This window comes from Mustelus asterias, chromosome 30 (assembly GCF_964213995.1).
Source record: "Mustelus asterias chromosome 30, sMusAst1.hap1.1, whole genome shotgun sequence".
Lineage (NCBI taxonomy): Eukaryota > Metazoa > Chordata > Chondrichthyes > Carcharhiniformes > Triakidae > Mustelus > Mustelus asterias.
The window spans coordinates 10998829-11013369 of record NC_135830.1 but is presented as its reverse complement, the minus strand read 5'-3'; the positions used below and the strand labels follow the sequence as shown (position 1 = coordinate 11013369).

The following is a 14541-nucleotide window of genomic DNA, read 5'->3' as shown; positions in this document are numbered from 1 at the left end:
TGATATATGTTTGGTGGTCGTGTGAATGTCCTGCTGAGCGCAAGATGTCTGTGACATATCTCTTTGTTCAGTGATGCTCAAGTTCTGTTCTAACATACGGGAGTATGAAAGATAATGTACATGTTTATCTGAAAATTAGGTATATTATGTGCATTTATTTGCCTTCATTAATAAGTGTATTTTGTAGTTATTAATCGCTATGCATGCACGTGTGTGCTAATGTGTCAGTTTTTATGTGTGCTTATCATTGTTAGCAAGTGAGTGTTTATCGGGTGCGTTTATGTATCAATGTCTATGCTTCTGTATTAATGTACCTAATGAGGTGGGCTGATATGATCATGTGTTAGTGCTTATGGTTATGGAACAATTTGTGTATCGCTGTGTAAGTGAGCATCTTAATGTTTCTGTCTTCATGTGTGCGCTTGATATTCTATGTACATGAATGTCTATATGTACGTGTTGGTGAATGTTAATGTATCTCGGTGTGCTAGGAGGTATCTTTACTTGTGTTTGTTTTCTTGTATCTGCGAGCATGCTCATGTTTGTGTCTCTGTTTGGGCCTGTGAATGTATTAATACATGCTGGCTTGTATTTACGAATGCCCGCATTTCTTGATGTACGTGCATGTATGTCCATGTCTGTGTCACTTTATATAACAGTTTTAACATGAATGTGTTTGAATTCATGAGAGGGGATGGGTTATTAATATTATCGGCTGTGTTTGCTCCTGAGTCTGAGTGTGTTTGTGGAGATGTATTTGTCGGTGTATCTGTCTGTTTGTATGCCTGTGTCAGTATGTGAGCATTTCTATTATTCCTGCAAGTTTAGGCGAGCACTATGAACTCAAGGTGGCCCTGTCGGTTTGTGTTACTGCAATACTTGCCTTTTTCTGGTCATAGATATATTTCAATGCGGGCTGTAATGTGATTTTAGCCGAATGAAATTAACAGTTCAGTCAGCAGCCCTCGGAATGTAAGTGGAAAAACAGAAGCAACTGGTAGGATCCAATCACCAGTGAATTATTGGGTCATTCAAATTCAATTTATCATATGATTAGGAGGGACAAATGTAACCAGAAATGTTTGCATTATGTTGTGCTGCATACATATGCATGTTGCACATGATTCCCATGAAGCAGGTTTTAAATCTTCAGGCAGTGAGATGGAAGCCCATTTTGATGCCAATGGTAACTGAGTTCAGAGGGTAGTAAGCGGTTGCCGAGTCTGTGCATCGTTGGTTAAGAATTGCCCTTTCTCCTCTCTGCAGAGTAATAATGAGTTAACAGTTGTTCTTTTCCCTCTCTCTGTCTGTTGGTGAAGTCAATGCAGAGTGGGTTTAAATTGTCATTTCCCACATCTGCAGTTGGGATTATAATTCAGGTTCCTATTCTTATTTAGTTCTCACTTTAGTTTTAATACTTTGATGGGATTGACAAAAAACTAGAAATGAGATATTTGTACTGAAAGTTTATGCATTTATTTCTCGGAAATTGAACTTTTTCACATCTCCCAGCAACTGGAAGAATGTTGCTGAAGTTACTCAGTGGAATCACGGATTTACTAACCATCAGCCGTGTCCGCTTAGTGTTGTATCTCAATCTGGCGAACTGGCTCTCTAAGACTGGGGCATAAGTCTGACAACTATCCTACTTTAACCTAACAGTTCTCCCCTTGACAAATATGGGAAACAAAAGTAATTCGTCTGATGTATTTTAACACACAAGTAGAGCAAAATGATTTTATTTTTTTAACGTCGGAAATGCAATATGGAGTTTCTCATTGAGAATAATTGGAAATGTTCACAAAACACGATTTACCGCTGGATTTATTAACCGTTCTGTTGATGATCTTCAAAGGGATGGCTTCATGTCCCACCACACAGGAATAAGAAGTGCTGCTGTCCCACTCCTCTGCTGCAATGGACAACAGGCTGTACATGAAGAATGAGCGATTGCCATTCTCCGCCACCACCTCGGTGTTCTTGTAGTTCTCAGGATTCAGCGGCGTGTCATCGACGGTCCATTTGACGAAGATCTCTCTGGGAGAGAAACCTCTCACTAAGCAGCTGAGGGAGACGAATCTCTGAGCGGAGACTTCTTCTGCCGAGGGCAGGAGGACAGAGACGTACGGTTTCAGCGGATTTGGATCTGCAGAAAATGTTCATTAGATGTAAGCACACTGGAGAATTCCTGAGACAAAAGATGAAAGAAACATGCTTTGCAGCAAAATACAAAACATTGCCATATTCCCCTCTGGTGACTGTTCTGTTTTCAAGCTGAGCGGGTGAATTCCTTCTCCCTGAGAAATTCTAGAGTTGAACTGGAAACTGGCATTGTATGTTTGTATGTTTTTATCATGTCATTCGGCCCAACTGTTCAATGCTGGCATTTATTATTCACACCAGCCACTTTCCATCTTGTAAGCAAATCCTGTCATTCCTTTCTGTTTCATATGCCTATCTTGATTTCCCTATAATTCATCACCTTTTGTCGCACAGCGCTCAGTGGAAGGAAGTACAAGTTGGCACATCTAATTTGTCCACTAAATCAATCAAGTCCATCGGAAAGCTTCTCCTTTTATTGGCAACGTAAACAGACAAAATGCATGACCTATTGCTTCAGTTTCGCCGCTCACCTGTTTCCTTGTAGATGGATTTTCTCAAAGGAGTCGGCAGATCCTCGTGGCTCACCAAGCAGTCAAACACAGCTCCACTCAGCCAAGCTTGTGTCGAGATGCTTAAGTGGCTGCCCACGCTTTCTGGATCCTCTCCAAGCCGGACTGCAATCTCTGACGTCAAAGGCTTCTTTTCTTGGCTCCAGGACACCTTGACTCCATAAGGAGCATTAGCCACGATGCAGGTTAAGGTCACGATCGCCTCCAGTAAAACCTGCTCTATTGTCGGAGGCAGCAGAGTGATTATGGGATCGCTGCACGTAGAATCACCTGTCAAACAGAAACGAAAATTAATCCAAACATTATCTTCAGATTCAAATCACCGGTGTTCAGTTAACTCACTTTCAATGGGAATACATATTTGTTATACTCATTCGCCTGGTATCGCGTAAACGCCATTCTTATTTGAAGGACAGTGACTTAGAACAATTCCGGGAAACTCCATAATATTTCCTGCGTAGTTGCTCCCAGAGCGCCAGTTGAATCACTGAAATAAATGTCCCGTGTAACAAATGGAATGGATTTATGAGCACTTATGTTTCGGGCTGAATTTCGCTCGCCCCAAAATCAGGGGTTAAAGGATCATCGTATGATTACATTAAATAAGGTAGCTATTTAGCCTTCTAAAGCTTTTGCCTTTGAAGTCAGAGATTGGAAAGGCAGCTTGTCCCATTACCACATCCATTCCCTGTAGTCCCTGTAGTCCCTGAATAACTGGAAATTGGCGAATGTGCTGTACTTGGAGCTCCAGATGGTTTTGCGTAAAATTAAAGCCTATTATTTCGGGGATAACTCATTGGCAAAGATAGAAGATTAGCTATCAAGCAGGAAAGAGAGTTGGCATCAATTCGTCTATTCGTGTTTGGCAAGGTGTAAAGAGTCGTGCACCATAGGGACCATTGCTGGGGTCCAAATATGTTGGAAATTGCATGTGAATTGGATGAACGTGTTGAAGTGGTGGTGGCTTAATTTGCTACTGGCACAATTATAGGTTGAAAACTAAGTTATGCCGAGCAGGTAAGGAGATTACAAAAACATATAGATAGGTTAAGTGAGTGGGCTAAGATTTGTTAAATGGAGTGCAATGTGGGAAGCAATGACATTGTCCATTCTGGCAGGCGGAATAAAAAGATACATGTTATTCAAATGTTACCAGATTGTAGAGCTCTGAGGTGCAGATGAATTTTAATTTCGAAGTGCATGAATCACAAAAGGCTGCTATGCAGCTATAGTAACTAATTCGCAAATGTAATATCTGTTTTCGTTGACTGCGAGTGGAATTCAATCCAAGAGCAGGATTGTTAAGTTTCAGGTGGTATGGGCAGTTAGTGAGACCACATCTGGAGCATTGTGTACACTATTAGTCTCCCTATATAAAGAGTTATGTTAACGTGTGATTAATAGTTCAGGGACGGTTTACTAGACTAATACCTAAATTGGGTGGGCTGTCTTTTGAGGAAACATTGGAAGGGCGAGCTTTGCATTCACTGGATTTTGGAATAGTAAGAGTTGACTTGATTAAAACCTTGAATATCCTGAGCGATTTGAGAAGATTGATGTGGAGGAAATGCCTGACTCTGTGGGAGACTCTAGAATTGAGAGTTACTGTGTGAAAACAAAGGGTTGCTGATTAAGGCACAGATGAGGATATTGTTTTTTTTATTCTCTCAGAGGGTCGCGATTATTTGGAACACCTCTTGAAAATGCAGTGGAAGCAGTGTCTTTTAATATTTTTAAGGCACAGCAAGACAGATTCTTGATAAACAAGGCAGCGAAAGGATCACGGAGGAGTCCCAGCCTCAACACATCTAGTGGAATGTACTGTTTTAAGGGATTTGTATCTGTACTGTAAAGATTAGAAACAAGCTGATCAGGAATAAGTTCGTTTAATTTCGTCTTTCTGTGCAAGGAAACATAAAGCTAGATTTAGATGCACGCTAGACAGAGTTGTTCAAATGTGTGCGGATTTTGGTTTCTATTCAAACTCTGATTCTATTGTGCTTAGAATGGTTACAGCGTGAAAAGCTGACAGTTGCTTAGTAATCACTTTTTAGATTGAAGGGGTCTCTTTTGTTTTTAATTTAACTGGAAGCCAAAGAAGTTGGAGATAGGTCACTGGGGAGTGAACGCCGATCAACTCTACGGGAAAAATAAAGCTGGACAGGGCAAGGGGGCTGCAATAGGCAGACTTCCCAATGAACCTGATAAAGTGAACAGGCAGCAGGTGAATTAGGACAGAGGGAAGGTCTTACAAAGACTGAGGTTAACGGAACAGAGACCAAGGTCCTGGTCAGGGGAATTCAAGGGAAAAGCAGGTAACTTATTCTGAGCTGAAGAGACAGTCGCAGTAACAAGATTTAAGATGGGAAGGCAGTCTACGGAAGTAAATCAAACGTTCCATGCCATTTTCATGGAGTATGGAAAATGATAGTACAAGTAACTGTGAAGAATTCTTACAATAGTAAAGACAAAAAAAAAGATCCTAAAGAAAGCGATGTAAAACCTGGATGCGGAATTCATTGTTAAGCTTTCTTCGAAAGAGTAGGTTAGAATAACTGGAATGGCTTTGCAACGCAAACTGCTGGTGGAAACCAATTTTGTGAAAGTCGATTTTAAAGCACTTTGGGAGAGGAGTTTGAAAACGCTGCTTTGACGATTACTGGGGAATTTGAGGCGAAATTCACAGAATGTCGCTTGGGTTCAGAGTGGATTACCCATTAATCTTTTATACTCAAGGGAATGCAAGCTTCATCTGTGAACTTATCATGCTGGGGCTTAAACTGAACACAGAAGTGGAATGACGTGAGAAATTGCAAGTGGAATCATGGACAATTTTAATAAAGGTTTGCAGGTATCTAATATCGTCTAATGAATTTCGGGGAAAACTGAAACCCACGATCCTCAGTCATCATGCAGCATTGGAACAGAACATCGCCTCATTCTGTGAGGTAATGGAATCCAGAACACAGAAGAATTCCATTCAGAAAGATCTGTTGTTACTTCCCTTCTGGATGTTTGAAAAGTGAGCTGGCACCAGCAATGTACTATTGAGCAAGTATTGTATCCTGCCAATTGCCAACTTTGACATCAGACATTATGCCGAAATCGGCTTCGTTGTTGTCACATTAAAATTCCCAGGGCAATGGGAAGGAAACCAGGCTAGGTCTTTCAGCTATTAAAGTGAAATACTGCAGATGCCGGGAATCTGGAAAATAGACACAGAACGCTGGAAAACATCGACACATTTGATTGTTTCTTCGTCAAAATGCGTTCCTCAACAAACGGAGTGAAACAAAAGGTTTTTTCTGAGAGTTTTCTCCACAACAGAGAGATGCTAAATTGTCCACACTGCAATGAGCTCATCTCTAAATTAGACTGTGAGTATTTTGGGACAACCTGATGTTTGTAAAGACGCTGTAAGAAAGGAATGTACTGTATTTCCTTTTACATTGGAAGGGAAAAGGACCCGCACGATTGTAAAGGAAATTAATTAATGGTGGGAATTGCTTTCATTATTCCAATAAGAATCTTGCGTGTGACTGAGATTGGCGCTCCCTATCACCCCAAATTTCAAGGGTTGTGTCTCTTACCTTGAGATCTGCTGATGTTACGATTTTGAGTGAGCCCTTGATGAGTGACCTGGCAGGTATAGACCGCTTTTCTGAACCATTCCCCAGCGGGGACTGTGAGCCGGCTGCTCGCCGAGAAGTTCCCGTTCACGTTAAAGGCGGGGGAGGTTACAATTCCTGAATCTATGGGTTGTCCATTCTTCAGCCACTTCACCGTCATTGACTTTGGACAAAAATCAACGATGGAACAGACGAAGGTTGCAAGTCTGCTGCTTGTGATCTCTTCACTGGAACTCAACGTGAGGATTACAGTTGGATAATAGATCACACGATCTTCAAGAAAATACATGTTATTGGCATTTAATCTTGTTGCAGACCAAACAATTTACAAACATAAGATAAAGGCCAAACAATTAAAAAATGTAGGTTGGTTGTCAAAACGACTGTAAAGCAGATCACTCGGTCCATCACTTCAATGCCAGAGTTTATGCTCCATACAAAATTCTTCTCGCCCTACTTTATCTGGCAGTATCAAAATAACTTTCTTTACATTTTCCCTCATGCATCTGTTCAGGTTCCTCTTCAGAGCATCGATGTAACTGCATCGACCTATTCGACCGCAATCAAATCTGCCATGATCTTGTCACGTGGTGGGGGAAACTCGAGGGGTTGAATGACCTACACCTGTTCCGAACCACGTGTTCTGCGTTTCTAACGCCCCAACTGCTACAAGTGTTACTTGACGGGTTGCATTTTTGGTGAGTAATTTTCTGAATTGCTAACCTGTAGTTTAAAATCATTCTGTTTTCTCCATTAGCTCTAGTTTTGGTAAACTGCTGACCACCTCGATTTCATCACACCTCAGAATTCTCTTCTGCAGAGAAAAGACCAACAACTTATTCACCCCTTATTGATATTATACATGATCAGTTCTGGTCTCATCGTAAATAGGCAAGCATCTACTCCATGGCCCCTGTATCAACTTCCCAATGTGGAAGCCACAACTGTACATAGGATTCAAGGTGTGACATGAAGGCACCAACTGTACACAATGCACCGCGTGTGATCTGGAGACCATAATTGTACACATGGCACTGTGTGGTCTGCAGACTAGAACTGTACACAATTCACTGGGAGCGATCTGCAGTCCAGAACTTTACACAACGCACTGAGTATGATCTGCAGTTCAAACCTGTACACAACGCACTGAGGGTGATCTGCAGACCGGAACTGTGCACAGTGCACTGACTATGCGAAGGGACTGAAACTGTACACAGTGCATGTGTGCGTTGAGGACACCGGAACAGTACATGGTGCAGAGTGTGATGAGGAGACTGCACTGAATGTCACAAGGAAAGTAGGATTATCCAGAGTAAACCAAGTATAAGTACACAGATTTCACACAATACAGACCTTCAATTCATAATCATATACTCCAGAATTAGTACCTGTCTGCTTACAATTCACCCCCATAAAATCACCAACACCTAATCCACTGCATGTGTCTCAGACTAACCTGGCATTTCCTTTTTCCAGGCCGACTCACTGCGTCGCACCTCGCAGTAAATTTTGCTGCTTCCTATATCAGACTCTTTTATGGTTAACTGGCTGCTCAGCGTGTGGGATCCCTTGTTGTTTAACACTGATGGGTACGTCCTCAATCCAGTGGTGATCGCCACTTGATTTTTCTTCCAGACAAGGCTAGTGATTTCTGGGAAATAGTCCATTGCCAAACAGCCGTAGATCATGGTACCAGCTGCGTTTGTTTGTTCACTGGAGGAGAACAGTCCATAGAGGGAGGGTGGAGACGGTGAGGCTGCGAAAACAAAAAATCAATTGCACAAGTTAGACACTGTTATCCCTGTTTATTTGGATGGAGGTAAAAAACAGCAAGGAAAGAAGACATTGTTGGGAGTAGTGTATAGACAACCAAACAGTCGCCACGCCATAGGAAAGGGTATAACTTGAAAATAGTAAGTGCATATAAATATATTGGAGCAATAATTATGGGTCAATTTAATTTCATGTTGATTGGGCTCATCAGGTTGGAAATGAAAGCTAGGACAACGAACTCAGAGAGTGCCTAATGGATAGTTTCCGAGAGCAAAATGTCATGGAACCAACCAGGGAAAAATCTACTATCGATCTTCCAAGGGGTAATGAGGCAAGTTTAATAAATAACCTCAGACGAAGATATTCCCGAGAAAGTAGTGATCAAAACGTGATCGAATTTAATATTCAGTTTGAGAGTGAAACATTTGGGTCCGAAACAACTGTGTTTAAGTTAAGTAAAGTAATGACAATGAAATGAAGATAGAATTAGCTAAAGAGAACTGGATGAATAAATTAGCCAGAAATATAAGAAGCAAGTAGTGCAGATATTTAAGGAAGCAATTAATGACTCTCAGCAAAAATATATCCTAGAAAGGATGAAACAATCTCAGAGAGGGATAAACCAACCATGGTTAACCAAGGAGAGTATTAAGTTGCAAGATAAAAAGCATATAAGGAGGCAAAATTCAGTGATGGCACCGAAGACTGGATTAATTCGGAATGCATCAAAGGGGGACTAAGAAAATAACGTGAGAGAAATTAAACTATGAGGGCAAATTAGCGAAGAATATCAAGACTAAGAATAGGATCTTCTTTCAATACATAAAAAGGAAGCGAGAGGTCAAAGTGAACATAGGCCCCTCAGAAAACGAATTCAGGAATATGGTTATGTGGAACCAGGAAACGGCAGAAGAGTTGAAAAGATATGTTGCATCAATATTTACGGTGGAAGAAATTTCGAACATTCCATTAATACTAAAGATACGGAGTGGAATTAAATGCCATCACAATCATGAGAGAAGTAATATTAGAAAAGCTAATGGGACTAAAGGCAGAAATGTCCCCAGACCCTCAGGGCTTGCATCCTAGGATCCCAAACTTTGCAACTTCAGAAATAGTGAATGCATTGGTTGTAATTCATTCGTGGGTCATGGGCGTCATTGGCTGGCAAGAATTCATTGCCCATCCCGAGTTGCTGTTGGAGGGAATTGAGAGTCAACCACATTGCTGTGACTCTGGAGACACATGCAGGCCAGACCAGGTAAGGAGGGCAGATTTCCTTCCTTGATGGACATTAGTGAACCAGATGTTTTCTTTCGACCATGACAATCGTTTCATGGTCATCAGTAGTTTCTTAATTCCTGGTATTTTTCATTAAATTCAAATTCCACCATCTGCCATGGCGGGTTCCCAGAACATTAACTATGTTTCTGAATTAATAGTCTAGCGATAATAGCACCAGGCCATCGCCTTCTCTCAGTCTGAGAAAAAATGTTTTAAAGCTTGCTTTTGGGAGCGTCGTGTGGGAATTCTCATGTGACAATCATCTGATGGGGGGCGGTGGAAGGATTTGGGCCGGGGGGGAGGGGGGGAAGGGGCGGGGGGGGGGGGATCCTGAGGAGAATTCCACAGACATTCACTTGGATATCATTATCATCTTGTGTGCTTAAGAAGGACTTTATGTGTTTATGAGAACAATGAGTGCAATGTACCTTGTAATCTGTGCTAATCTTGAAATCTGGATGCATTTGTTAAAATAAGAGGGGAGTAAAGGTGTATTGTACCATCATCCAATTTTTACACGTTTCTTTATTTTTTTAATCGGAAAAACAGATTAGCTGTCCTGTGACTCTGTTCCTCCACGTTTTAATTCTTTTAAAAACGTAAATATTAATGGGGGTTTTTTTGCGCCAGAATTCTATTCTGGAATCTTCCCATCGAGTTATAACATCAATTGGGATCGTAACAAATCATGCCTAAATTTAAACATTTGGCGAATTTGCAATCAGTAATACTGCCGCTTCCTTTTAATGACATTATTTTATATGCTCCTCCTGCAATTCTCACAGTCATAGAATCATACAATCATGTCTACAGTGCAGAAGGACGCCATTCAGTCCATAGAGTCTGCACCGACTCTCAGGCAAAGCATACAACAAGGCCCTATTCCCGAAATCTTATTAATTAATGACTGAATTGTGTGATTTATTAAAAGGAGGTCCAAATGAATATTGTACAGGTGAATGGGAATAATTCACTCTAATTATCTGCTGCACTGAGAGCTCAGGAGAAAATGGAGTTGAGATCTTGTTGTTCAATTTCATATTTAAGAATAATTAATTATTAAGGCTAATTTTATTTCGATCTTTATATATAATTCTATCCTATGTCTGGCATAGCTTTGGGTGACAAGATATTGTTGTTAAGTTCAAAACAAATTTTAGACTTTAGTGATTAAATTTGTCTTTCAGAATTCCAAATATTTCTTTGTTAATCTTACACTGCCTTCACCTTCCTGCATTTGAAACTATCATATGAAAGACAACGACATTCAGTTCTCAGATTTAAAAGAAGATAAAAACAGTATTTAATGACTATGTAATTGGATGCAAATTGAGAGAGGTGGATATTCAGTAAAACCTTGGTTTCCTCGTGCATCAGTCGCTGAAAGTAATGCACTGGTACAGCAGGCAGTAAAGAAGGGAAATGATTTGTTGGCTTTCATAGACAGAGGATTTGAGTGAAGAAATAGGAAAGTTTCACTGCAATTGCACAGGGACTTGGTGAGGCCACACCTGGAGCATTGTGTGCAGTTTTGCTGTCCCTATCTGAGGAAGGATGCCCTTGCTATAGAGGGAGAACAGCGAAGATTTACCAGGCTGATTCCTGGGATGGCATGTCTGTCATATGAGGAATATGAGGAGAGACTGAGTCGGTTAGGATTGTATTCGCTGGAGTTTAGAAGAGTGAGAGGGGATCTCATAGAAACTTATAAAATTCTGGAAGGGTTAGACAGGATAGATTCAGAAAGAATTTTGCCGTTGGTGGGCGAGTCCAGAACCAGGGGTCATTGTTTGAGGTGAGGAACATTTTCTTCACACTGAGAGTGATTTCTTTTGTGATATTGTACCAGAAAAAATAGTTGATGTCAAAATATTGTGTGATTTCAAAAGGAAATTAGAGAGAGCTCTGGGGCGAAACGGGTCAAGAGATATGGGGAAAGCGGGGATCAGGATATTGAATTCGATGATCAGCCACGATCATAATGGATAGTGGTGCAGGATCGAATGGCCGAATGGCCAACTCCTTCTTCTAATATCTATGTTTTTATGTTTCTATGTTTACTATTATCTTGCAATGGAAAAATAAATGACATTGAAGGAATTACATGGTTGCGGCTGCGACAAAGTATTGAAGAGCAGGAGATATTCACCAATGGAAATTTATGACTTATATTTATGATCTGAGTACCTGCAAACATTAATTCAGCTCCCGTGATCAGGGTTCCGTCAATTAATTCAACACAGCTCACCAACCGGAAAACAACGGTGGAATCAGCATGTTTTATTAAAATTATTTCAGAAATATTTCAAAATTCTCCTCAGTCTATAACAGTCTTCACTCACGTCAGTTATGCATAATGAACTGCAGAATTGTAAAACAAATGTTAAATTATTAACAGATGGCGATTTTTAAAAATTACATATTTAATTAACGTTGAGAGACTTACCATACTTTAATTGTTTCAATTAAATTCATTTTACTCTCCAATTTGCAAATTATACAGATTGTAATTGTATTCAAAATCACGTGCTAAATGAACGCTTAATGATCCAACATGCCATTTTCACTAATATTTCAATCATGCATGGAGGCATCATTTAAAACATAATTTTTCACTCTGAAACCGGCCCCTTTCATTCAACCAATCGCCTTTAAAAAGGTGCAACATTTGCATTTGATCAGAAAATATGCAACTGCTCCATGTCACTGTCTTTAAACAATGCATAACCGCCAAAGAATTTCACAAACATTCATCATGCAAAGCAGGTCCGGAGCACACACTTTTCAAAAACTAAACAACAAACCACTGCCTTATTCCCTTTCAAAGAGGAGCAACATGATTCTAAAAGGAGACTGCCAACAGCATGAAATATATTATGACAAGCAAATCGCAATGCAGCAGCCAGACAGACATTGGTCACAGAACGAATGAATAATTCAAAAAAGTAAGAAGTCTCACAACACCAGGTAAAAGTCCAACAGGTTTATTTGGCAGCAAAAGCTTTCGGAGTATTGCTCCTTCTTCAAGTGAGTTAAGAGTTTTGTTCAGAAACAGGGCATACACAGACACAGATTCAATTTACCAGATCATGGTTGGAATGCGAGTCTTTACAGGTAGTCAAGTCTTTACCGGTACAGACAATTGAGTGGAGAGAGGGTTAAGCACAGGTTGAAGACGTGTGAATTGTCTCCAGCCAGGACAGTTAGTGAGATTTTGCAAGCCCAGGCAATTCATGGGGATTACAGATCGAGTGACATGAACCCAAAATCAGAGGCTGAATGCCCGTCTTCGGGTAAGCGTTCTCCAAGGCGGCCTTCACGCCACATGACAACGCAGAATTGCTGAGCAAAAACTGATAGCCAAGTTCCGCACACATGAGGACGGCCTCAACCGGGATCTCGGGTTCATGTCACACTATCTGTAACACCCACGACTTGCCTGGGCTTGCAAAATCTCAGTAACTATCCTGGCTGGAGACAATTCACACCTCTTTAACCTGTGCTTCACCCTCTCTCCACTAACATTGTCTCTACCGTCAATACTTGATTACCTCTAAAGACTCGTATTCCAACCATTATCTTGTAAATTGCGTCTGTGTCTATGTATGTCCTGTTTGTGAACGCAACTCTTCACTCACGTGAATAAAGAGCAATACTCCGAATGCATACGCTACCAAATAAACCTGTTGGACTTTAACCTGGTGTTGTGAGACTTCGTACTGTGCTTATCCCAAATCCAACGCCGGCATCACCACATCATAATTTTTTTTTTATAACAGAGAATGGGAATATTGGCGACAGCACTGTGAAAAACACAGAAACAAAGATAACAGGAGCAGGATTGGATGATTCGGCCCTTCGAGCCTGCAACGCTCTTCAGTCTAATCATGGTTGATTACCCAACTCCTGGTCCCTACCACAACGCCTCCCCACCCCCCTCCCCCCCTCCCCCTCCCCCCCCCCCCACCACATATCCTTTGATGACTTTCGTCTCAAGAGCTATATCTAACTCCTTCTTGAAAACATACGATCTTTGGTCCTCAACTACTTTCTGTGAGTCGACGAAATATGTTTAACAAGCTAATATTGTGACATTATAATTATTTATTAATATCTTATCATATAACCACAGCATGAGCATTATGGATATTGCAGTTTTATATAAATGTATATCTGAATAAGGGCACCTAATAGAGCCTTTAATTGCGTTGAGATTTTTAATATTGCATGTGAGCATTCATGAGCGTTATATTAACACATGCTAATCCAATTATCACAAAAACTACTTGATTATAGAAATCTAACTGCTAAATATTTCTGACGACAGTGATATTGAAAACATATTTAAACATTTTGCTGTTTTCATTAGATCGGAAAAACTGTAGCAATCAGACGTCACCGAGGTGACACACTGTAGAAACAACAATCTGTTTAACAGATATTCAAAGTAACCCGGACACAAAGCATACCCATAGATAAACACCAAGTCACAACAGTCAGGGACCGGATAGGTCAGCAGCACCCGTTGTCCACAAACAACGCACTTCTATAACCCCTTTCAGCAGAATCACATGCAATTGTAAAAACAAATCTCAATACAGTGTCCACCAAACACACATTTCAGTGAACAAATGACATTTCAAAATAGAGAAAAATATTTTTAAAAGACTCAAGCAGAACAGTAACTAAATAAATGCGATGCGCTTACCTGCAGTGACTGTCACTGCGGTTCCTGGTCCCCAGAAGTCGACGAAATTCGTCGCAGGTAATGATGTCTGCCATGCACAGTAATAGATGGCGGTGTCTTCGCTCTTCAGGTTATTCATATCCAAAGTGAATATATTGGTTGAAAGCTCTTTGGACGCAACGAATCTATTCTGAATCCCTGGGGCGTACTTGTTGTTGGAGGAAGAAAGATAGAAAACCAACCACTCCAGCTCCTTTCCGGGAACGAGTCGGACCCAGTACATGTAAGCGTGAGAAAGAGGGAAGACGCCGGTTTTACAGTGGGACGGGAATCCAACAGTCCGGGAGCTGGTTTGTTCACTGAGTTTTTGACAAAACCATTTCCTCCAAATGACAAGAAGGATGAGCTCGGCGATTTCTCTCAGTTTGTTGCTGACTTTCTTATCCGGTGAGTAGTTGTTATTGTCCAAATCTCCGGGTCGCCCGGTCGCTGCCTC

The 14541-nt window shown here is 40.8% G+C and overlaps 1 gene segment (V, D, J or C); it reads right to left on the bottom strand.

Moving 5' to 3' along the window:
• Positions 1 to 1534: 1534 nt before the first annotated feature.
• On the bottom strand, positions 1535 to 14315 carry LOC144480884 (Ig heavy chain C region-like). The segment is given in 5 exon segments: positions 1535 to 2146; positions 2634 to 2942; positions 6263 to 6574; positions 7758 to 8057; positions 14067 to 14315. Coding segments are annotated over 5 exon segments (1410 nt in total).
• Positions 14316 to 14541: the final 226 nt, after the last annotated feature.